At 37.0% G+C, this 23165-nt stretch overlaps 2 protein-coding genes across 3 annotated transcripts in view; one reads left to right on the forward strand and one right to left on the reverse strand.

Annotated features, from left to right (window-relative positions):
- Positions 1-20908, reverse strand: part of RABL3 (RAB, member of RAS oncogene family like 3) — a 34821-nt gene extending 13913 nt beyond the window's left edge. The window contains exons 1-3 of one of the 2 annotated variants that reach the window (XM_012780542.3): positions 20760-20854; positions 16666-16757; positions 3406-3535 (exon numbers count right to left, since the gene is read on the reverse strand). In XM_012780542.3, the coding sequence (XP_012635996.1) occupies positions 3406-3535; positions 16666-16757; positions 20760-20805 (268 nt within the window). In that variant the 5' untranslated portion in view covers positions 20806-20854. Of the gene's footprint in view, positions 1-3405; positions 3536-16665; positions 16758-20759 lie in introns of both variants that reach the window. The other variant, XM_076001825.1, reaches the window with a different exon arrangement.
- Positions 20909-20934: 26 nt separating this feature from the next.
- Positions 20935-23165, forward strand: part of GTF2E1 (general transcription factor IIE subunit 1) — a 34276-nt gene continuing 32045 nt past the window's right edge. Inside the window, exon 1 of the mRNA XM_012780538.3 lies at positions 20935-21092. The gene's annotated coding sequence lies outside the window, so the exon portion shown is untranslated. The remainder of the gene's footprint in view (positions 21093-23165) is intronic.

The following is a 23165-nucleotide window of genomic DNA, read 5'->3' on the forward strand; positions in this document are numbered from 1 at the left end:
TTTCCTATATTACCCATATTATAAAAATAGGACATGAAAAACTGATGATTCCTCTATCTTCAAGATGTGGTATATGTCAATTTGAAAAAGAAGGGCAGCAGAATTAACTGGTTTCTATAGTTTTTATAGCCATCTGTGTAACCAAGGTGCTGTGCAAGCTATAGGTGACTTGTTACATAAAGCTCAGATAAACTTCTGTCTCTCCTGGTGTCTGAAAAAAAAAATAGAGATCTGACACTTGTCCTAGTATCTAGTTGCACTCACTCCTCCTTCCACAATGAGGGGTCTAAGAACCATCAATGGCATAGATTTTAAAAAAGCGAATGAATGGCCAGGCGTGGTGGCTCACGCCTGTAATCCTAGCACTCTGGGAGGCCAAGGCAGAATTGCTTGAGGTCAGGAGTTTGAGACCAGCCTGGGCAAGAGCGAGACCCTGTCTCTACTAAAAATAGAAAAAATTAGCTGGGTGTGGTGGTGCCCACCTATAGTCCCAGCTGGAAGCTGAGGCAGGAGGATTACTTAAGCCCAGGAGTTTAAACCACTTTGGTACCAGCGTTGACTATAGTCGGTAGCCACAGATGAACGCACATAGCCGAGTTCGGCTTTAGCCGACAGCCGTGATATGAAGGCGCACAGCCGAGTGTCAACTTTAGTGTTAATAACAAAACTTGACTTTTCTAATTTTTCATTTATCAAAATAAAATTGTGCACATTTAAAAATAACATAATGAAAACATATATGTATATGTTACCTATTCTGATTTACATTACAAGTAAAGCTGCCTGTAAAGTAAAACAAGCTTTCAGTGCTTTCAAGTTTTCAAGCTTTCCTCATCACATAAGAGCAAAACGGATTCGACTTCAATGCACAGCACAAACTATCGTGCAGACTACAAGTGCCAGCTGTGGGCAAGGTTTCACGGCCAGTGAGTGTGGTACTGAAGTGATTAAGGTTGCTGTGAGCTAGGCTGATGCCATGGCACTCTAGCCTGGGCAACAGAGTGAGACTAACTCAAAATAAATAAATAAATAAATAAATTAAAAAAAGGAATAAAGAGCTACCATTAAAGAGTATAACTAATATTAATTTAGTACTTATAAGCTAGATATCATGTTTTACACCTGTTATCTAATTTAATTTTCAGAACAGTCCTATAAGGTAAGAATTATTATCTTTATACACATGAGAAAATTGAGCCTTTGAGAGATCAAGTAATTTGTCCCAGGTCACATGGTAAACCAGAATTTGAACTCAGGTAATCTGAGAGTAAATGACTGAGGAAAGCAGAATAAAATTTTATTTTAGGGCAAAGGAATGGCAGCTATATCTCCCTTCTTTATTTTTCAGGTATAAATATCACAAAAAAATGGGTGAGACTTTTGGATGAGGGAATGAAAGGGTTCTAAAGGCCTTAGCTATTAGATGGATAGGGCGAGTTTATTTTTTGAGGCTCTGTAAGTAAGGCTTTTGAGCTTATAAGGGCATTTGAGCACCCTTTTTCTTCATTCCGTCTCTTTCATTTGGGCTGAGAGTTCTTGCTTTGTGGATATGAGCTAGAAGAGCAAAGGTGGGGCCCAGATGAAAGAAGTCAGGGTGACAGCTGATGAGAATGTTTTAATCTTAAGGGAAAGAAGTAATGACATTTGCAATTTCCTTCTGAGATTACCAGCTTAGTACATAAGAGAGGGAAGAAGCTAAGTATTGAGGGAAGAAAGTTATTGCTAAGAATGAAGATTGCGCATTTGAATAGAGTGATCCTTATGCTCTGTTTCTTAGGAAACTAAGAATGGTAGACAGAGTAAAGAACCTTGAGTGCTTCTACCAGGAGAAATGTTCCAGAGCTGAGGTGAAAGAACACAGAAATAGGTTTTTCAATAAACCGTTTTTTTTTTTTTTTTTTAAAGAAATAGAAATGTATCTCAGTCTTATCTGTAAAACCTAATGAATAGTAGGTACAGGGAGATAATCAAATAAATATGGATTTGGATAGATTTCTTCTTTAGCACTTATAAGTTTGCAACTCAGAATTTCATAGTTTCTAGGATTTGATGGTATTTATCTATATTATTTATAGATAAATTATCTATATCTCTGTCTTACCTCTGTTTCAAAATTATCTAGACAGCAAAGGTGTTATTTATATATCCACACTTCCTAGGCCAGATCAGATTGATATCTGCTTTGACAAGTCATTTGACTAATACAAGTTTATCACTTGAATCTAAGTCTAAACCAGGTTTCATTTCTTTCTCTCCTTTTCTCTAAGAAGTCACTTCACACTGTATCAGTCTTATCTTACTCTTTTTCTCATTTATATACGTTCTGTTAATATATGCCATCATTATATATACTTGCTTGCTTGATAATGGCTTATATTAATGTCATTATCTTATAACTGTTTTTTTTTCATTTATGAATATTTTGCTTCTTCAATTAGACTGTGACACTTTCAGGTAAAATTCTCTATATGGGAATGGGTCTGAACCAACACAACTCATCCTGTATTCTATAATATGTAGCCAATAGAAAGAACATTCACAACTTGTTTTTGTAGTATCTACAATACCTTATGATATGGGAAGATACTGAAAGAGGAATATGAAGAATGAATGTACTGAATAAATGCAATGCTTACCTAATACTGAATGAGATCTAAGCATAGCATAAATGAGACCCCAGTAATGGCAACACATTAATCAGAAGAGGTGAGATGCCAAATCTTTTTATATACTCATCAAAGAGAAGTTGAAATTATATTTCACAGTAAAAAAGAGTTTTAAAAAATGAATTTTAAAAAAGAGAAGACAAAAAAAGAAACTCTACTGGCAAGTCACAGGCATAAGTTTTTAGTTCCTTGACTCAGAGTAGGCACTCTATGAAGGGAATTGTCCCTGTTATACACCTCCATCTGGAAGTCGGCTTCAGGTATTTGAATACCTATAACTGCATAAAATTTCCACACCCCTAAAAATACTCTAAGGCAGCTCTTTATAACTACATAGGACAGATGAAATAAATCTCTGTGACATCTTGCTTAAGACTATGGGACTTCTGTGGTCCTACTGTACTTACTCAACAGACTGGAGAGACAGTACTCTCAGAGGACAATGTTTTGAAAGTCCCATGATTTATGTCAAGTACCCAAAATACAATTTTATTTATCAATATTTAGCTTATGACAATAATATAAATAGAAACACTCAGACAAAGCAGATGTTTAATGTTCTGAATTACATGGTTAGAATCTATAAACAAAACTAAAATGTGATTGCAGTTTGAGAGAATTCTGAGTATATTAGAGTTTTCTCAAATTAAGACGAATCTGGCATGCCATAGCATTTCTTATACAGATGATCTATACTCCTAAACCATTAGGATCTGGGAGAAATTAAAAAATGCTTTACCATTTACAGAGTTGTAGAATACTGCTCTTGTGCTTTTCACACTGCTGGCACTGCCCACTGAGCCTCCAACATCCCATAATTCTATATAGTAGGTCTTCTCTTCTGGGGTTCCTTCTTTGTAGTCATGAACCTAACAAATCAATCAATTAAAATAATTATTACAGCCACTAAACAAACTGGTAAGCATCCTCACCTCATTCCAGTTGAAAGCATTGGACATTCTATGTCTGCACGTCACTCTCTCTGATCACCACTCACTATCTTTCAAGCTTTACTCTCTTTACTATTCCAACTCTAATAATCTGAGACTCCAGAGGACCCTACAGTTAATTGATCCTAACATCTTTCACAGCTCCCCCTTCTACTTTCAAAGCCTCATTTCCTTCGTAACTAAGCATAAATTCCATGATCCATCATTACAGTCACTCCCTTGGCACTCACTCACAATTATATTCATCTGACAAAATTCCAACCCTGGTTATATCCACCTTTCCCCCTGTTCCATATCTATAACCTCGCTGGCTGAATGTGGAGCTCACAAAAATATACATTCGGGCTGAATGAATTCTTTTTAAGTGTACCTTTGCACCTATCCTTCAATCACTTCCACAGTCCATTTGCCCTTTTCCTCTCCCAGATAACTATTTCATACTTTCTCTTCTTTTTAAACTTCCAGTCTCTCATCCCCAATCCTTAATCACAGCTAATAACCTTGCTTCCTAGGACATAATTAGAAAAGAACTTCTACAAATTGCTCTTCCCATATCTATCCACCCTCTTTCATCCATGCCCATATAACCTGCTTTCCCTCCTGCTATTATTTTAGGCTGTCTGTATTCCTAAAGCTAAATCCTCCTCTTGCGCATGAGATCCCATCCCTACTTTCTTACTTAAAGATGCAGTTCCACCAGTTCTCCCTTCTCTCTTACATCATCAAATTTTCCTTCTCTGATGGATAATTCTCACCAGCATACAAACATGCCATAATTTTTCCCACCTTAAAAATAAAACAAACCCTTCTCTTGACCTCATGTCCTCTTCTAGCTGCTATGCCACTTTTCTCTTCCTTTTCACAGCAAATGCCCTCCAAAGATACTAGCTATTCTCAGCTTCAATTATTTTCTTCACATTCTCTTTTGAACTCATTTCTATCAAGCTTTTATCCCAGTCACCCCACTGAACTATTCCTTGTCAAGGTCACATGACCTCCACATTGCTAACTCCAAATGGTCAAGTAACACTTTTCATTTTACTCCATTTGACACAACTAATCACTCCTTGTGCCTTGCAATACTTTCTTCACTTAGCTTCCAGGATATCACACTCTCCTGGTTTTCTTCCTATCTCACTGGCTAGTCTTTTTCAGTTTCTATTTGGGTTCTCCTTATCTCTCTGACTTCTAATTGTTGAAGTGTCCCAAGGTTTAGTTCTTCAGCCTCTTTTCTTCTCTATCAATATGTACTCTTGGCAATTTCATCTAATCTTATGATTTTAAATGTCATCATTATGTTGATGAATTTCAAACATATCCATCCTGTGAACTTTAGATCACCATAACCAGCATAATACAATTTAGATGTGTAACAGGCATCTCTGATTTAACATATACAAACATAACGTCCTAATCTTACTCCCAAACCTATTCTCTCAGTTTTCATGTCTCAGTAAAAGGCAATTCTATCCTTCCAGTTACTTGGTCCAAAAACTTAAGAGTGACCCTTGACTCCTTTCAAAGTGCACATCTGATTTGTCAGCATATCTTATGGCTTTGACCTTAAAAATATATTCAAAATCTGTCCATTTCTCACCACCTCCACTACTACCAACCAGGTCAAAGCCTCTATGTATCTCAATGCCTGAATTCATGTATGTAATGGTCTCCTAACTGGTGGCCCTACCAGAGGCATCCCTCAACTCCCCTGTTTGTTTTCCAAATAGTAGCTAGGGTGATCCTTTTAAAATGCAAGTGATGTTATATCACACCCTTCCGCTCAAAACTCTCCAATGACTTTCTCACTCAGAGTAAACTCCAAAGTGTCTATTTTTCTCATGGTCTAGGCTCTCTAAGTATTTATTACCAGTACTATATAACTATTCAGAAATAAATTATGATATATGACAACCAGATTAAAGCATAGTGCTTCACGGGTATGCATCAGAATCTTCCAAATATTAAAAAAATTTTTTTTAGAAATATACATGCCAGTCTTACTGAATCAGGACCTTTGGGATTAAATCCTAGGCATGCGTATTTTGAACAATTCTTCAAATGATTCTGCTGTAACTCCCTAGTTAAGAACTGCTGATTTTATAGAATGGAACTATTCTCGTATCTGGAGCTCTAGATTATACTCCTTGATTGTCACTAATCATCCTTAGTATCTTTGAGCCTCAGTTTCTTTGCCTATAAAATGAAGGAGTTGTATTATGTGATTTCTAAAGTATCTACTGGCGTTTACATAATAAAAAAAAAAGCCAAGATAGCTCAGTAGTTAAAACAGATGTCTTAAAATGCACGGAAACTCATATACTATATTCATCAAAATGCTTTACACTTTTACTTATTCACAATTTTTTGGTCCAAATCCTCTTGGCCAAGGAAAAGTTTAAGTAAAAATGGTACTCTATTGATAGCCACACTGATATTAAGAAGATAACTATCAGACTGACAACAAAGATAAAAAGACAGAAACAGGAGAATAGTACAGTCATAGCAAATGGAAATTAATACTGTATATTGCAGTAAAAGGAATCACTATTTTGCTATATATAGCATAAATGACTGATAATATGTAATCATGCTGAATCATCAATAAAAAAGTTAAATTACATGAGTTCTATTATATGTAAGAAGGCAAGGAAAGGTAATAATATATTTTTTACAAAATTTCTAAGTAAAACAATGAAAGAAACAACACAAGGTGTTATAAGGAGTAAGTTATCTGTTATAAAAAAGCTCAGCCACTTCAGTGAAGCCTTCCTGATCCTACCTTCCTCCTGGCCCCAAATGAACCAGAGCAGGTTTGGTACTCCTATTTGCTTCCAAAACACCCTGTACACCTCTATCATTTCGCTAAGCACACTGTTTTATTTATCTACCAATATCTCTCCTATTAGACTCTGAGCTTAAGAGCAGGGACTATGTATTATTCATCTCTGTAGCCCTAGAAAATAGCATGATAACTAGCATATGTTAGATGCTTGGATATGTTTGTTAAGTAAATGAATAAATTTAAGATATATAATAAAGCTCTAAAGCTTTATTATATTTATTATTTTACTGAATTCCAGTGCTTCTTAAATGCAATTCTGAGAGCAAACTAAATTAAAATCAGTAGAAAGTTTGTATATATAAAAAAATATATACAAATTCCTGGTCCATCCCTGAAGCTTCTGAAATGGGGCTCAAGAGTCTCTTTTTTTAAAAAGCTCCCTACATGATTTTGATACATAATTAAATTTGGCAACCATTGCAATACACCAGTTTTTTCTCTGCAATTATTTCAAATGTCTAATGCTGCCTCCCATAAAAGACTATAACTCATTTTGAGAATAGCCACCATCCAATACAAATTCATAGGTAGAATTCCCTCTTAGCCTTGCACCATGCCAAGTCTGTTAGCTAGCACCCTTTAGGCTATGCATACTCCTAAGCCATATTGACCAGTGGGTATTGATAGTGGGTCATCTATACGCTTCACCACCACAAAATACCTTCCCTAATCAAATCTTTTCATGTTTCCTTCTAGAATCAGAAGAGAAGGTGCCCTCCTTACTTTTCAACTTGCTCAATTAATACTGGCTAAATTAAACTTAAATTCACATGGAATGTGTCCTAGGACTTTAAACCAGTATCTTATAGCTTATAGCTATGATGTTGTATTTTCACATGGCTGAGTAATCTCTAAAGGAAAGCTTGACATTATAATGAATATTTCTCTTGACACAATCAGTGCTACTTTTTTGTTATACTAAGGAGCCCAACATGATGGCAGGGTAATGCAAAACTGTAAGAATTTTTTTTTTTTTTGAGACAGTCTCGCTCTGTTGCCCAGGCTAAAGTGCAGTGGCATCATTGCTCGCTGCAACCTCAAACTCCTGGGCTCAAGCAGTCTTCCTGTCTCAGCCTCCCAAGTAGCTGGGACTATAGGCATGAGCTAATTTTCATATTTTTTTGTAGAGAAGGGGTCTCAAGCCAACCTTCCTGCCTTGGCATCCCAGAGTGCTAGGATTATAGGCCTAGAAGTGTTTTTATATTTAAAACAGGTCATCAAGGATCTGATACTTAAAGTCCTTAGAGCTAGTCAATAAGGATTTTCTTAACAAGAAGCAAAAGTACATACTCATCATCAAATGGGAAAAGGAACCATATTCCTCAATGTTACTGCCATTTTGGACCTTCTCATTTACTGAGTTTTCAACTTTTTATTGGAAACCAAATCAAGACCTATGTAGGTCTCATAAGGTTTTGTCTCATTTGAAGAGTTCATTCATTATAACCTTTAAAAAGCAGAAACAAATTTAGTACAGAAAACAACACACATCAAGAAAGAACACTGGATATTATAGATGCAAATAACTTTGTTTTAGTATTTGTGCCTGCAGAATTATTACTAAACAGAATTATTACTAAAAGGAAGGCAGGTCTTAAGGGAGAGCGGAGGGAAAAGGGAAAGGGTAAAAAAGAGCAACTAGGAGAATATACCACAGGAGCAGAAATTAATTTGTCTCATTCACTGCTATACTTCCAGTTCCTTGCCTTGTGTCTGGTATCAAGTTGGTATGCAACATATGCATTGAATAAGCAAATGAATGAATGAATAAAGGTTACAGCTAACTACCTCTTCATTTCCAATAACTCCTCTTTTGCCTTCAGTCAAGATCATTTCCTCTATGTTTTTTTAAAAAAAATTTCACTTTCCATTCTATTCTGTACCCATTTTTCCTTTATTTAACCTTTAAGCTTTGTGAAAAACTAATTTTAAACTTCCTGCCCAGTCACATCATTTTGGCTTCTTTTTTTCTTTTCTTTTCTTTTGAGACAGGCTGGAGTACAGTGACACAATCATAGCTCACTTTGGCCTTAAACTCCTGGGTTCAAGTGATCCTCTGGCCTCAGCCTCCTGAGATATAGGGCTACAGGCATGTGCCACAATGCTCAGCTAATTTTTTATTTTTAGAGATGGGGTCTCACTATGTTGCCCAGGCTGGTCTCAAACTCCTGGCCTTAAGCAATCCTCCCACCTTGGCCTCCCAAAGTGCTAGCATTACAGGCATAAGCCAGTGCACCCGGCATATCATTTGGTTTCTAACATCAACATTGTACTTTCAAAGGTCAGTACTGACTTTGTCATCACCAAATCCAGTATTTTTTCTCTCTCAGTCCTTATATCTCTACAGTATTTCATGCTAAAGATAAATCTCTCTTTCATGAAATTCTCACCTCTTTGCTCTTGTAGTAGTTCCATCATCATCTTACTCCTACCTCTCTGATCAATCTTTCTTGGACTCCTCTTTCACCTTCAACTCTCTAAATGTACCCCAAAGTTCTCCTTCTTCTCTTTCTAAATTTTCTCTTTTAAAAATCTTATCAGCTTTCATGGGTCAGGATTATTTCTATATAGATGATTTCATGTCAGAATTCTCTCCTGAGCTCCAGCACCTCATTTCTAAATGCTTTCAGAAGAGCTTCAGTTGGATAGCTCACAGATATCTCCCTTTACTACTTCTAGAATTATTACCATTTCCCTCTTTTTCACCTATAATATAATCAATCCCCCTCTAGTGGGAATAGTTCATCCTCCCACTTACCCAGGCCACCTATTCAATCATTAACACCTAGTATAATTTTACACTTACTTTCTTGAACTGCTAACACTTATTTTCTATACCAGTACTGTCCCACAGAACTTTCTACAATGATAGAAATGTCCAATATAGTAGCCACTAACAACATATGACTATTGAGCAGTTGAAATGTGGCTTGCTCAATTGGGAAACTAATTTGAGCTAATTTAAATTTAAATTGCCATATGAGGCTAGTGGCTAGTATATCGAATACCATCAGAATACTATTTTTCTTCATACTTTTCTGGAACACAAGGCAATACAGAGTAGTGATCAAGAGCATAGGCTCTTGAATCAGATTTCCTGGGTTTGAATCCCAGCTCTATCACTTACTAGCAATGTGATCTTGGACAAGTCATGTAATACCTCTGTGCCTCAATGGCTTCATGTGTCAAATAGGGACACTTATAGGGCCTACTTCAAAGGGTTATTGTAGGATTAAATCAGTTATTATGTAAGTGGATGCCTAGCCAAAGTAAATTCTAAAAAATGTTTGTCCCAGCTACTAGATCCCACCTCATATTCTTAGTGAGGATACAGACTATACCTTTTATTTCTTCCCAGTGCTTCTGCATTATTATGCTACTCAAAGAAAAATTCAATAAATATTGATTTTATGCAATGTGTAAATTAGAGAGTTAAAATCCCATTAAAGTGAACTAGAAATGACAAATCAATTTTCTTATTTATAATTTGTGAAAAGATTAAATTCTGTAAGTCTTGTTTTCATAATTAGAGTAGCCAAGTATTTATATTAGTCCTATTAGACTTGGGGCAACAAAATTAGAAGACATGAATGAATGAAGCATATCATAAAATAAAAGTTTTCTTTCTTTTCCCTTCAGTTCAGTAACGAATAACTCTGTACCACATACTAAATCTAAAATGTTAATAATTACTGAGTATATACATTAAACTCATTAAGCCGGGTGTGGTGGCTCACGCCTGTACTCCTAGCACTCTGGGAGGCCGAGGCAGGTAGGCTCGAGATCAGGAGTTCGAAACCAGCCTGAGCAAGAGTGAGACCCTGTCTCTACTGTAAATAGAAAGAAATTAATTGGCCAACTAATATACATAGAAGAAATTAGCTGGGCATGGTGGCGCACTCCTGTAGTCCCAGCTACTCGGGAGGCTGAGGTAGTAAGATTGCTTGAGCCCAGGAGTTTGAGGTTGCTGTGAGCTAGGCTGATGCCATGGCACTCACTCTAGCCGAGTCAACAAAGTGAGACTCTGTCTCAAAATAAAATAAAATAAAATAAAATAAACTGATTAGCTTCACCAAATACTTGAAATTAAATGATTAGAATCTTTATCATCTTTATTTTTAGTTGGCTCTTAATAGATTTGAAGTGAGCTAAATGGGGCAACTATTTCTAAGAGTTTTGAAGAATGTGTATCCATGGATCTACACTAATTCTGAAGCTCTCCTCTCACAGGTTTCAATAACATAGAAACTGTAATTGTAATATAAAAGCTGCTACAGAAGACAGTGTTCTCCTAAGCTATTTAGGTAAATCCTTTATAAGCTTTAAAACATTCTTTCTAGAGGGAAGAACTATTCATTTTAATATAATAATAGTCAAAATGATTTACATGTCTATGACAACTTTCCTTAAGATTATAGTTTTAAAATGCTTTTTACTTATGTTGTCACTCAAGAAATGCATTCTTCTCAAAAATGGAAGGCAGAACTCAACAAGCCCAAGATACAATGAACAGTAATGAAAGCAAGGTCGTTCTCAGGCCCACATGCCCCATTCTTCCATAAGGCACATTAAACTGTCTTTAAAGGAATCAATTAGTACCATATTCATTTTAGTAAAATCAGTCACATTATTATATGACCTTTATCTTTGACTACATATCCTCTATTCCAGTCTCCTTTTGTGCAGTTTTATGCCTTCTGCAGTGTTCCCTGGAACTATGTACAGAGTTCAAAAATCTGCAGTCTGGCTGGGCGCAGTGGCTCATGTCTGTAATCCTAGCATTCTGGGAGGCAGAGACAGGAGGATGGCTTGAGGTCAGGAGTTCAAAACCAGCCTGAGAGAGAAATAGAGACTCTGTCTCTACCAAAAATAGAAAAAATTAGCTGGGTATGGTGGGGGGCTCCTGTAGTACTAGCTACTAGAGGAACTGAGGCAAGAGGATTGCTTGAGCCCAGGAGTTTGCAGTTGCAGTGAGCTATGATGATGCCACTGCACTCTACCTAGGGTGAAGGAGACTCTGTCTTAAGAAAACAAATCTGCAGTCTAGCACAAGCTAACTGCTACAGAATTCCAACTACACTTTCTCCCAAAGCAAGGGTTTCAAAAAGGAATTGCTGCTGTTACGTCTAAAACTTGGTCCAAGTCTCGAGAACTAACTAGTAATCTCATGTTGGCCTGCTCTCAGGGATTTGCACAACAGCATTCCTTGCAGACACAATCAAGACTCCATCTTCATATACAGGGACTGCTGAGATAACGTTTCTTTTGGAAACTTTGCCACGAGCTACACTCAAGACATTTATATCCCTGTTATCCTCAGTTACCATATATGATGGGTCCTTAATGTATCTCTCATATTCTTATTTCCAAAAAGCTTTTGCTTCTTCTCTTGTCATTCATTTGTTTCCTTCCTCCAAATATTTCTACTTTTCTCCCAGAATGTTACTTCATGGTTACAAAATTCCATTACATCCCATCCTTAACCTCACCTGTATTAACTAATCCCTGCCTCTACCGTAAGATACAACTTCTCCTTATGCCCTCTCAGAGAGATGTTGTTCATTCTTTAACATTCTAATTATCTTAGAGTTAAAAAACAGCAAATGCCTTGCTTACTCTCCAAAACTACCTCCAGTACATTATTCCTCTACCCATACATAAAAAAACACTTGCGTTTTTCAGAGGCTCTGGACCAACAGCTATCCTCCCCTTTCCCTGGTCTTATTGTTAATACCTACTAGCTTCCTATCACCATCTGATAGTCTTGCCCCTCTGCTCTAAGTCCTCTCATTAACCATTTCTATATCCACTTGGAAATCCAATTCTACCCCCAACTAGTGTTCCTCAAAGTACAGAATCATCTCAGATGATCTTAAAATGCAGATTCCTGTGCATCATACATAACTCTGCATCAGAATATCTGGGAGCAAGGCCCAAGAATCAAATTAAAACTAAGATTGTTAGACTGGTCATCAAAACAAAATTTAGCTACATCCTGCTTACAAGAGATACACCATGAACATAAGGACATAGGAAGTATGAAAATTAAAAGATGTATATAAGATAATCCACACAAACACTAACTAAAAATACGTTGGTTTAGTTATTTTAATATCAGATAACATAGACTTCAAGGCACAATGTATTAACAGATACAGAGAGGGACATATTACAATAATAAAATGTTAAATCCTTCAGAAAGTTTAGGCAATCTTCAATTACTATGTATACCACCTAGTAACATAACATCTAAATATATAATAAAAAATACAGAACTAAAATGAGGACTAGACAAATTCAGACTTGCAGAGATGAGAAGATTTGAACAAAATGATTAACAAGCTTGCTCTAATTGACATATTTAGAATACTGTACCCAATTATAGAATATGCATTCTTTTTGAAATATTTACCAAAATTGACCATAAAGTGGGACATGGAACAAATCTCAACAAATTTCAAGGATAAAATCATACAGCATATATTCTCTAAGCACAATGAAAGTAAGCTAGAAGTCAATAATTAAAAGTTAATAAAAACTGTCAAATACTAGGAATTAAGAAGCACATTTCTAAATAACCCATGAGTCAAAGAAGAAATTATCATGGAAATTAGAGATTATTTTGAACTAAATGATAATGAATAAAATTTCAGGGATACAGCTAAAGCTGTGCTTAAATTGAAATTGTGGAGCCTGAGAGCTCTAAAAGCAAGCCTGGAAAAAAAAAATCAATGAAGAAATTACTCATTTTAATGAGTTAGAAAAAAGATAGCAAAGTAACCCCCCCAAAAAAGTATAGACATACTAAAGAGCAGAAATTAATAAAATACAAAACAGACATAGAGAGAAAATCAATAAAGCCAAAAATTAATCTATGACAGACTTCTGGTAAGACTGATCAAGAAAACAATAGAAAAACCACAAATTACTCATACCCAAGAAATTACCCATGAAAATGGGATTTCCTCTGTAGGATTTTTAATAATAGTCTTATGGTTCAATTGTCTTATTGAAAGACAATTAGAAGCCAGAAAAACAATTTTGGGGGGAGCAATTTAGTATGAAATGGACAAATCCTTTCAAAAACATAAATTGCTGCGATTGACAAAAGAAAAAATAGTCATTTTCATGTTTTCTTTAATATTACCTAAAAACTTCCCATTAAGAAAACCTTAGTTCCAGATGTCTACCTGTGAATTGTTTTAATTATCTAAGAAAGAAATAACACCAATCTTAAACTCTACAGAGAATGGACACAGAGATAATACTTCCCAACTCACTTTACGAGGCTAGTATAAGCCTAATACCAAAACCCCATAAGAAGATTATAAGAAAACGACAGGCTAATCTTTCTCATGAATTTAGGTGCAAATATCTGAAAAAAATATTAGGAAACTCAATCTAATGGTATATGAAAAGACTAGTACAAGAAGACAAAGTTGGAGTTCTTCCAGGATCATAAGGTTGGTTTAATATTTAAAAATCAATCAACATAAATTTACCACAGTAATAGAATAAAGCAGGAAAATCAGGATTATCATGAAAAATTGATAAAATCCAATATCCAATCATGATATCAACTCTCATCAAAATAGGAATAGAAGGAAACTTCTTTAATTTGATCAAATGTACCTACAAAAACTGCTATAGCAAACACCTTACTTAATGACATTATATTGAAAATTTCCCATGAGCTTGAGAATGAAACAAAGATGCCTATTAGTACCACTTCTATTCAACACTGCACTAGAGCTCAGTTAATTCAACAAGACAAGGGGGAACAAACCAAGAAAAAAGATGACAGAAAAGAGGATTAGGGGTAAAAGGAGGGGCAGAAAAATTGGACTGAAGTTCAACTTCAAATTGCAAAGTACAAGATCATAACTTTGCATCTATTAAGCTTCTCTGTTACTCCCTACAAACCTGTAGGCTAGATGAAGAAGGTATTATTTACCTCTATTTTGCAGATGATATAACTAAGCCTCAGAGAGGTAAACTGAATAAAGTCACTCTTTAAGAAGCAAAATGCAACTGATCCAGGAAGTAGGGGTTTAAATCTAAGTTTCTTTTCAATATGTCTTTCTTTTCAATACATCATGTGCTGTTACAGAAGGGCAGCTAGAAAAGTCCAAAGAGACATTTTGTCCAGAACTTGCTGTTGGTTCTCCCAAACCTAAATAAAGCTGCCACTGGATTTAGGAACATGGTAGAATGAAAAGACACAGACCTCTCCTACTTCAAACTCATAGAAACGTTACAAAAATAAGAGAGAGAGAGAGAGAGAGACAGACATACAGAGGGGACTAGCTCAAGAGAAAGTTAAGAGAAAGAAAGGAATATCCCCCAGATGCTATAAATGAAGAAGAAATTTAAAATCAGAGTGAGAAGTGGGAACTGACATAGATTCAGATATAGCTTCAGGGGTTGGTGCCTGGAGTCTTAGTGTCCATCCAGGAATAGCAGATCTGTTTTCCAGCTATGAAGGTAAGAGTATATGTGGGTGAGTGATAAAGACCAGAGTGCAGTTCCCTTCTTGAATCTGGACCCTTGATGAGCTGGCCAGTCAGTGAAAACAGAGAGTTGGAAAAACTCTGTCCAGAGGCTTAGCAAAGCAGAAAAAACTTTCTATTTGTCAAGAACCTCAGGTAGGTTGGTAGAGAATAGATAAAACATCCACAAGAAATGGAAAACATAGGCCTATGCTACAACTGGATACTGGAGGAATTTACATTATCTAGATGGCATGGAAACTCAGAGCTTAGAACCTGAAATCCCTAGGGCCCTGACAGCAACAGAAATGAAAGGCTCTGTATAGGGATACTTTCACAACATAGCATATAGGACTTCCATGGGAGAGGAAAACAAATCCTGCTGAAGATGTGATCATCTTCAAAGAATTACTAATACAAACCACACAAGGAGATACATTTCCATGAAATAGAGTAGCATGTACAGCAAATAGGATAACTATCCCCACTCTAGAAAAAAACAGAACAATCTAAAAGAAACCATAAAATAAGTATGTTAAAAATGATTAAAATAAAAAGAGATACGATAAGGTCAGGACATTCTGAAAAAATTTTACACTTGAAAAAGAACCAGAGAGAACATCTAGAAATTAAAAACCATAGTTACTTGAAATGAAAAGCTGAGTGGATATTGTTAAAAAGCAGACTAGACATAGCCGAAGAGATTCTTAGTTAATTGGAAGGCAGATGAGTACATCGTCCAGAATGCAGCAAGGAGAAATAAAGAATAAAAGGCATGACAGTGCAATTAACAGATAAAGGAGACAAAAATCTAATAGAAGTTCAAAAGAGAGGGATAGAGGCAATGAGGAAAGACAGATAATGGCTTAAATTTTGAAAAAAGACGATATGAGAAGCACGACAACGTATGAATAGGATAAATAAAAACTAATCCACACCTAGACATGTTAGCAAAACTACAGAACATCAAAGACAAAAAAATCAATCTTTTAAAAGCAACATTAGTCTGACAGAAGATTTCTAATCAGCAGCAATATAAATTAGAGCCTATGAAACAATAGCTTCAAAGAAAGTAAGGAAAATAACTGTCAATCTAGCTAACTACCATTCCTTCCCTCTTTATTTCTTAACGAAAGGAGAGACGAGTGCCAGCAGAGGAGAGACTAGCTCAGAAATAACTGGTATTAGCAAAGACCAACAATATCTGGAAGGATACTTAATTTGATGGAAATTGCACTTGATTCCTAAACATGAGATACAACAGATGACCCAGACATGAGGCTCTGGGAGCTTTTGCCTTTATACTATATGCCTAACCAAAAGTTGGCAGTTATAGTGGCTGAAGCTTAGGCAGAATTATTTATGAATCATGTTAAGTAAACTCTGGATATATAGCCAAGTGATTATAACTGAAGTCTATGGAATCAGACAAACTGGGTTTAAATCTTGACTCTGCTTTTTATGAGCTGAGTGAATTTGGTCAAGTTACTTTACTTCCCCATGCCTTAGTTTTTGCATCTATACATCTCACTTTTGAAAAGATTAAATAAGAGACATGTGATGCATTTGGCATAGTACATGGCACATAGCAGGAGCTTAATAAGTTCCAGCTATTATTGTTACTTAATCTTGACTACAGTACTGTAATTGGATCATGTTGTTTGAAGAAGTTATCTTCAGTAGGATTACTAAAAAACTAAAATATAAGAGAGACATACTCTGACATCCACCGAGCAGCCCACAGTCCATGATGGATTTTCCAGCACCTGATTCTGGCATAGAAGATGGACTAATGATGATTTCCCAACACCTGTAAAAGATATAGGAACTCTAGTCACATAAGATACATGCTGAAATCTATTATGGCCAAAGTAAGGCTGATAATACAAAGGAATAATGATATGTAAAGCATGATTGTTTAAAGCATGATTATTCACACAATGCCAACGATATAAGCTTTAGTGAATAAAGTGAAGATAGTATAGGGCAGTGTTTCTCTCAAATTTAGCATCAGAATCACCTGGAGGATGTGTTACAACACAGACTGCTGGGTCCTGACCTCAGACTTTCTGATTAAGCACGTCTGTCACAGAGCCCAAGATTCTGTACCTCTAACACACTCCCAGGTAATACTGATGCTACAAGTCTAAGGAATCACCTTAGAGAGTGAGAACCACTGTTCTAAGACAATTCCATATTAACTAATCCCTTTCCTTTTGAATGATTTCATCTGTTTAGCCTATTTTAGAAATGCAGAATCTTAACAGATCTTAGAGGTAATCCCTCTATCCCACACGCTAATGTCAAGGTCCCTTCCGTGGCACCCTGCTAGAGAGGCTTCCAGATTGTGAACACTGTCAGTGACAGGGACTCCCCATTTCACAATTTCATATTTAGACACTCCAAATTCTCCCACATAGTGATTTTTTTAAAAAGCAGCCAAACTTTTGGCCCAGACTATTCTTTGGAAAAAAAAGAACAACTCTACTCCCTGTTCTACATTATGGCCCTTTACTTTAAGGCAGCACTTTAGCTTCTTTTAGGCTCAGGGCAATCAAATTATTAATGCTAAGGGTAGCATTCAGAGATCTGTATGAGGAGATCAGAGAATGACCTCTCCCTGTACATCCATGTGTGGAATCACTCATTCACTTAACAGCATTTTGGGATTCCATTATGACAAGCACAGTTGGTGAATTTTTATGAATCACTAGTTGTAGCAAAAATTTACATTATCTCTTTGTGTGCATTACTGTGTATGAACCTATCACTTATGTTTCTATTTTATTATAAAAAGTTATATTTATAGTCTAGAAAGTATAAAAAAAATTACCAATGACCACTATTATCAACACGTAAGTTTTTTAATTCTGTAAGAAGGGGTTTTCTATAAGCAGGTGGTTATTGTGATTATACACACGATATACTTAAAAACAATAAAACAACATAAATCTTTGCTTATAATAGTTTGTTCTAGAATATAGAATTATAATTATTTCCTTTATACCTCCCCAGAAGTAAACTCAATTCCTAAAAGGAAACAAATATTTAAAGTTCTTGATACATATTGACAAATAACTTTCATTTGGTTACACTGCCACCAGCCATACACATGAACCTACACCTCATGTACATGGCTGTTGTTGGACCTCAACAGCATCACAGAATTGGTTTTTCATCCTGGTTAATTTGATAAGAGAAAAAAGTGCTTTAGTCTGCATCTTGCTTTAGTTTGCATTTCTTTACTTTCTAGTGAAGATATACATTATGATTATCTTTGAAAATCAGTTGTCTTTCTTCTAAATTCTGTTGATGTGCTCTGCCCACTTACCTACTGGGTTTTAATGTTATCGATTTATATGATCTCTTTATACATTAAAAATATTAATTGTCTCATGCAATCATAGAACTGAATCAAACATTTTCCTGTTTCCCCTTTCTTTCTTTCTTTTTTTTTTTTACATACATTTAAGATTATATTTGTCATTGAATTTACTGGATTGCATCTTTTATCTGTAACCTTTAGGGTATATTGTTGATATTGTGTTTGCATGTAGGTTTATGTTGGAGGCCCATAACTAGGCATTTAGTCACCAGCCTGATGCAAGCCTTAAGCCCTAGTTTAGTTTAATTGCATCATGGTAATATGCAGCAATACCATATAGCTCTCCATGAATTAACTGCTGTGGGTGATAACACTGGATACAACTATAAATCGTAAGAACAGTCAAAGTGCTAGGGAATAGTGGCTAACTATTCATTTCTTTAAGATTTCTGGGAGATTGAATTCTATGTTTTTACCTTTAGAACTAAATTAGATCAAAAGAATGCACTTGATTTGTTTGGGGAAAAAAATGGTCCAATATAATTAAATGCCAGCTTCAAATATAGTTGTTGGTAATGTGTTAAGCTCATCTCTAATCTCTCAAAGAACAAAGAGAAAAGAGTATGTTAGTGAGACCTTCAGGATTCCTTACTAAATTACCAAATATCTCTACAGGATACAAACACAAACCTCTAAATCTCAAGTCACTCCTTTATGTATTTGTGAAACCCTCAAAATTCCAAGAGGGAAATGGTCTTTCTTCAAAAATAAACTTTGAAGTTTGAATGCAAAGGCACATGAAGTATAAAAACTATATTAAATTGCTCAGTCTTTTAACTCGCTGTTAAAAGGAAACTGATAAAAAGACGATAATTGACTTTGCACAAAGAGCCTAACATTACTGCATGTGTGACAAAATCAATCACATTTCTGTAGAGCACAGCTGTGTCTGTTTTACAGACAAACACAATGGGAAAAAAGAAAGCATTCTAATTGCCTGGTTACTTTTCCACATTTATTGCAACAGCCAATTCTACCCGTTATGTAATACATTGATTCCACAGTTATAACCCCAGCACCTAATACAGTGCCTGTTAGGGGAAAAATATGAATTGACTAGTTCCAACAGTTTGTTAACATGAAGGGATTGTTAGATGCAATAGAAAAGGAAATTATAGAGGAGAGGGAACACCTATTTAACATATCACGAAGAACTGTGTTAGTTCTGGAGTCCAGTCTTAAATCCTACTTGGTGATACTTGCCAAGTCCCTTTAGGACACCAGTACCTTCTTCATCACTAAAAGTGAGTGAGTTTGTTAAACTGACTTCAGCATCACTTCATGTTATATGATGGAAAAAATGACGTTCACACAAATTGCAATTATGTTCATAGAATTTCATAAGGCAACTTTCTTAGGAGAATATTAAATAATGCTCTCCGTAATGTGAAAAGCAATGTGAAAACATTCTTAACCTCCCTTTCCCCAGTTTTATATAGTTCCTGTTAGGTTAGTTTTCAAGCTCTTTGAGATATGTCCTCTCCACCTCCAAGTATCTCTAGCACAGTATCATTGCTCACAGCACATGCTCAAAGGTCAACTCCAGAAAAGCACATCTATAAAATGCAAGGTAAGCATTTATTCAAGTTCTTAAGGAGAGCTGGAATGGAGGTTATGGTGCAAAAGAGAAGAGTAGCCAGGTCAGTGGTGAAAAGGCATACTCGAACTGCAGTTCTCAAATGTCACAGGTGATCAAAAACAAAGGGATTTTGACAATAGGATTAAATTACACTCTGCATTAAGTCCTAGCTGCTTCAGACTGTGACTCTTAATTTGTCTATTTCCTACAATCTAGCACATAGGTTTGCAGGTAAGGTCAAATGAGAACAAGAAAATCAGGAAGCCCAATTAAAACAGGGCCAACACCCAGCATATCAGTGCATAATATAGCTTAGTGCCTAAATACGTGGCCTCTGGATTCAAACTAATTGTCATTTACATCTCAGGCTCACTTTTCTCATCTGTAAAATGGGATAATATGACTGATCTCAGAATTGAGTTAATATATGCAAAGCGCCTGCCAGCGTCATTCTTCTCAGTGCACGTTTCACTTAATGAACAAAATCACCTGAAGTTAGGACCCTTCTAACTTTTATACCCTTAGCACTGCACCAAATACAATGCTCAATGCCTGCAATTATTTTTTTAAAGCAAAGGAACCGACAATGCGCCCTAAACTGGAGTAGCCAGAAGACCAGCTTAGAAAGCCGCGAAAAGGAAGAGCTGAGGTTCGGAGCCCCCTACCGCGCTACGCTGCCACTTCGTCAAATGGAGCAAAGTCCTCTGGGAAGTGTAGTTTTTAGCCCTTGGGAGGTACTTCGTCCACAGGCCGAAAAGCCAGAAAGTTGGGAGGAAAGTAGTGAAGGCAGAGGGTTATTAGATAACTCAAAAGTGTCGGGAGACCCAGAGGTGGGTTAAACTGCTCACCTGAATCTCCTAATACCAGTACCTTCACCCGATCCAAGGAAGCCATCTTGCCACTGCCTTCCCGGGGTTAACGCCTGTTCCGGGATTCTAGGCCAATCAGAGCTGGGCATGGGGGGCAGGGCCTTCAGTTTCATTGGCCGGTAGGAGCGTGACTGTCTTGATTGAAGGCTTCACTGTACTGATTGGCTGGTCTGGTTAAAGTTAGCGGGTGGTTTCCAAAGCTGGTCGCAGGAATAAGGCGTTTTCTTTGTCGCACAAGTGGCGTGACTCTTTTAAGCCGGTAGTTGAATCGCTGAGGGAAGCTGTAGTGGGAGTATTCGAAGATTCGTTTCGGTAAACCTTGTTCCCTGTTCCTTGTTCCCAGTTTCCTGGCTTGGCGTCGCATTTCATGGTTTCTCCTCCTTTTCGCTCCCCTCTCCTTAACTATCCTGTCCTCGTTAGTTACCTTCTTGCCTTGGTCCTCCAAAGAACCATTGACCCGGGAGCGGCCAGTGTACGACCTCTGGTAGGACGGGCTTGGCTGCGCCGAGTATGGCCCCGGACCCAACTGGGAGAGTCCGAGGGACTTTGGGGTCTCGCAGGCAATGGGGAGGAGTGAACATTACTGAACGCGGCTCGCGGAGGACAGCTGGGTCCAGAGATTTGGCGGTAGCCTGCCGCTATATGTATGAAGGCGTGGAAAGTGTCATGAAATATGGTAACTGAAAACCCTCAGTTACATGTATAGAATTCAAGTTCTTCTAGAACCAGAACCGTAATAGTGTTATACCGGACAGAATTTCCCGCATCCACTTCTTTTCTGCTTTTATTCTCCACCCTACAGTCAGCATAATCTTTGAATTTTAACATCGCGAACTTGACCCAGTCACCTGCTGAGAAGCATTTTAAGTTTAAGAAGAGAGAGTCCAATAGCTTGTCCTTTTCCGTTGTGAAAGCAGGAGTGGAGGAGGTGAACTGGGGGGAACTTGACAAGATGGGCCATGTTGGAAAAACACGTGCCTAGGAGATGTATTGAAACTTTATGGAAGTACTTGCCTAGCTGTGCCTAGATGCGGGAAATCCATTGGTGAACAAGATGAAGTCCCTGATCTTAGATAGACATGGAGAAAGTACAAGGGGAAAGAGCTAAGAGGAACATGTGGAGGGGATCATTCTAGACTACCGTGGTGTATCTGGGAGGGCCTCTATGAGGAAATGTCATTTGAGACTTGAAGGATGATTAGGTGAAGGGGGTTTGGGCAGAGGGAACAGCATGTGCAAAGACCTGGAAGTAGGCTCATGGAATTGAGAGGTGCCAGTGTGGCTGGATATGAGGCTGACGTGGGTAGACAAAGCAGAATGCATTCTCTTCAACTTTGTTTCTCCTGCTCCATGCCTGGTGCACAGTAGTCTTTAAATGTTTGTATGATTAGAATACATGTGGGTCTCGACTGTGTAGGGAGGTAGGTAAGGCTGGGAGATGACTGGTGAATGTGTAGAAAGAGAAGAAACAAGGGCCCTGAGAAGTTACATGCTCAAGTCTACAGAGACTGGCCAACCTTCTTCCCTAACAGTGTCAGCTGCTATTCAGCTTCATCTTATTGTTTCCATGTGGGAACATGGGCTCACTTCTTTTTCTCAGATATTTCCAATTTTTAAGAGAAACTGAAAGTTGAAATTTATGTGAACTGTCAAGATTTTTAAATGTTGGTGGCTAATTAGGAAATTTTCATTCTCTGGGTGAAACAATGTGTGTGGGGCACCAGTTTGAGACCTCTGACCTTAGTAATTTAAGAAATCCAGAGATTGAATTATGCAGGAGATTCATCATGAGTGTGAAAGGGGAAGTGGTGGAGGAGAGAAGGCAGTGGTCAGGAAGGAGGATTTCAGAACATGGAGATTTTGAGCAGGGTGGCACAGCTTGATTTCATTCATGAACTCCAGTTTCATTTGTTCAGCTATCTGCTGGGTATCTTCAGAGGAATAGCCTATGGTATTTCCTCAAAGACAAGTATCTAAAAGTGAATGCCTCATTTCTTCCAAACTTGTTTCTCTTCAGGTGTTAAGTATTTCTCATAGTAGAACTTTTCCTGGTTACACTGGCTCAAAAAAAGGGCTATTTAAGATTTTTCCTACTCTAATACTCTATTTCGAAAATATTGTTGAGCCCTTTTGTTTCTGTAATAAGTTTCATTCATCTTGTTTTCTTGCAATTTTTTGCTCTCTTAGTTTTTTACTAGAGCTTCTATACTTCCACAGTGCCTCTACCTTGGTTGGTCTCCAGAGACTTCTGAGTGTGACTTCTCAGGGCCCTTGTATTTTCTTTTTATTGACATAGTCCATCTCCCAGCCTTACCTAGCTTCTTATCTAGCTCCACATGTATTGTAATCATACAAAGTTTTAAGGACTACCAGGCACCAGGCATG

Source organism: Microcebus murinus, chromosome 1 (assembly GCF_040939455.1).
Source record: "Microcebus murinus isolate Inina chromosome 1, M.murinus_Inina_mat1.0, whole genome shotgun sequence".
In the NCBI taxonomy this organism is placed as follows: domain Eukaryota; kingdom Metazoa; phylum Chordata; class Mammalia; order Primates; family Cheirogaleidae; genus Microcebus; species Microcebus murinus.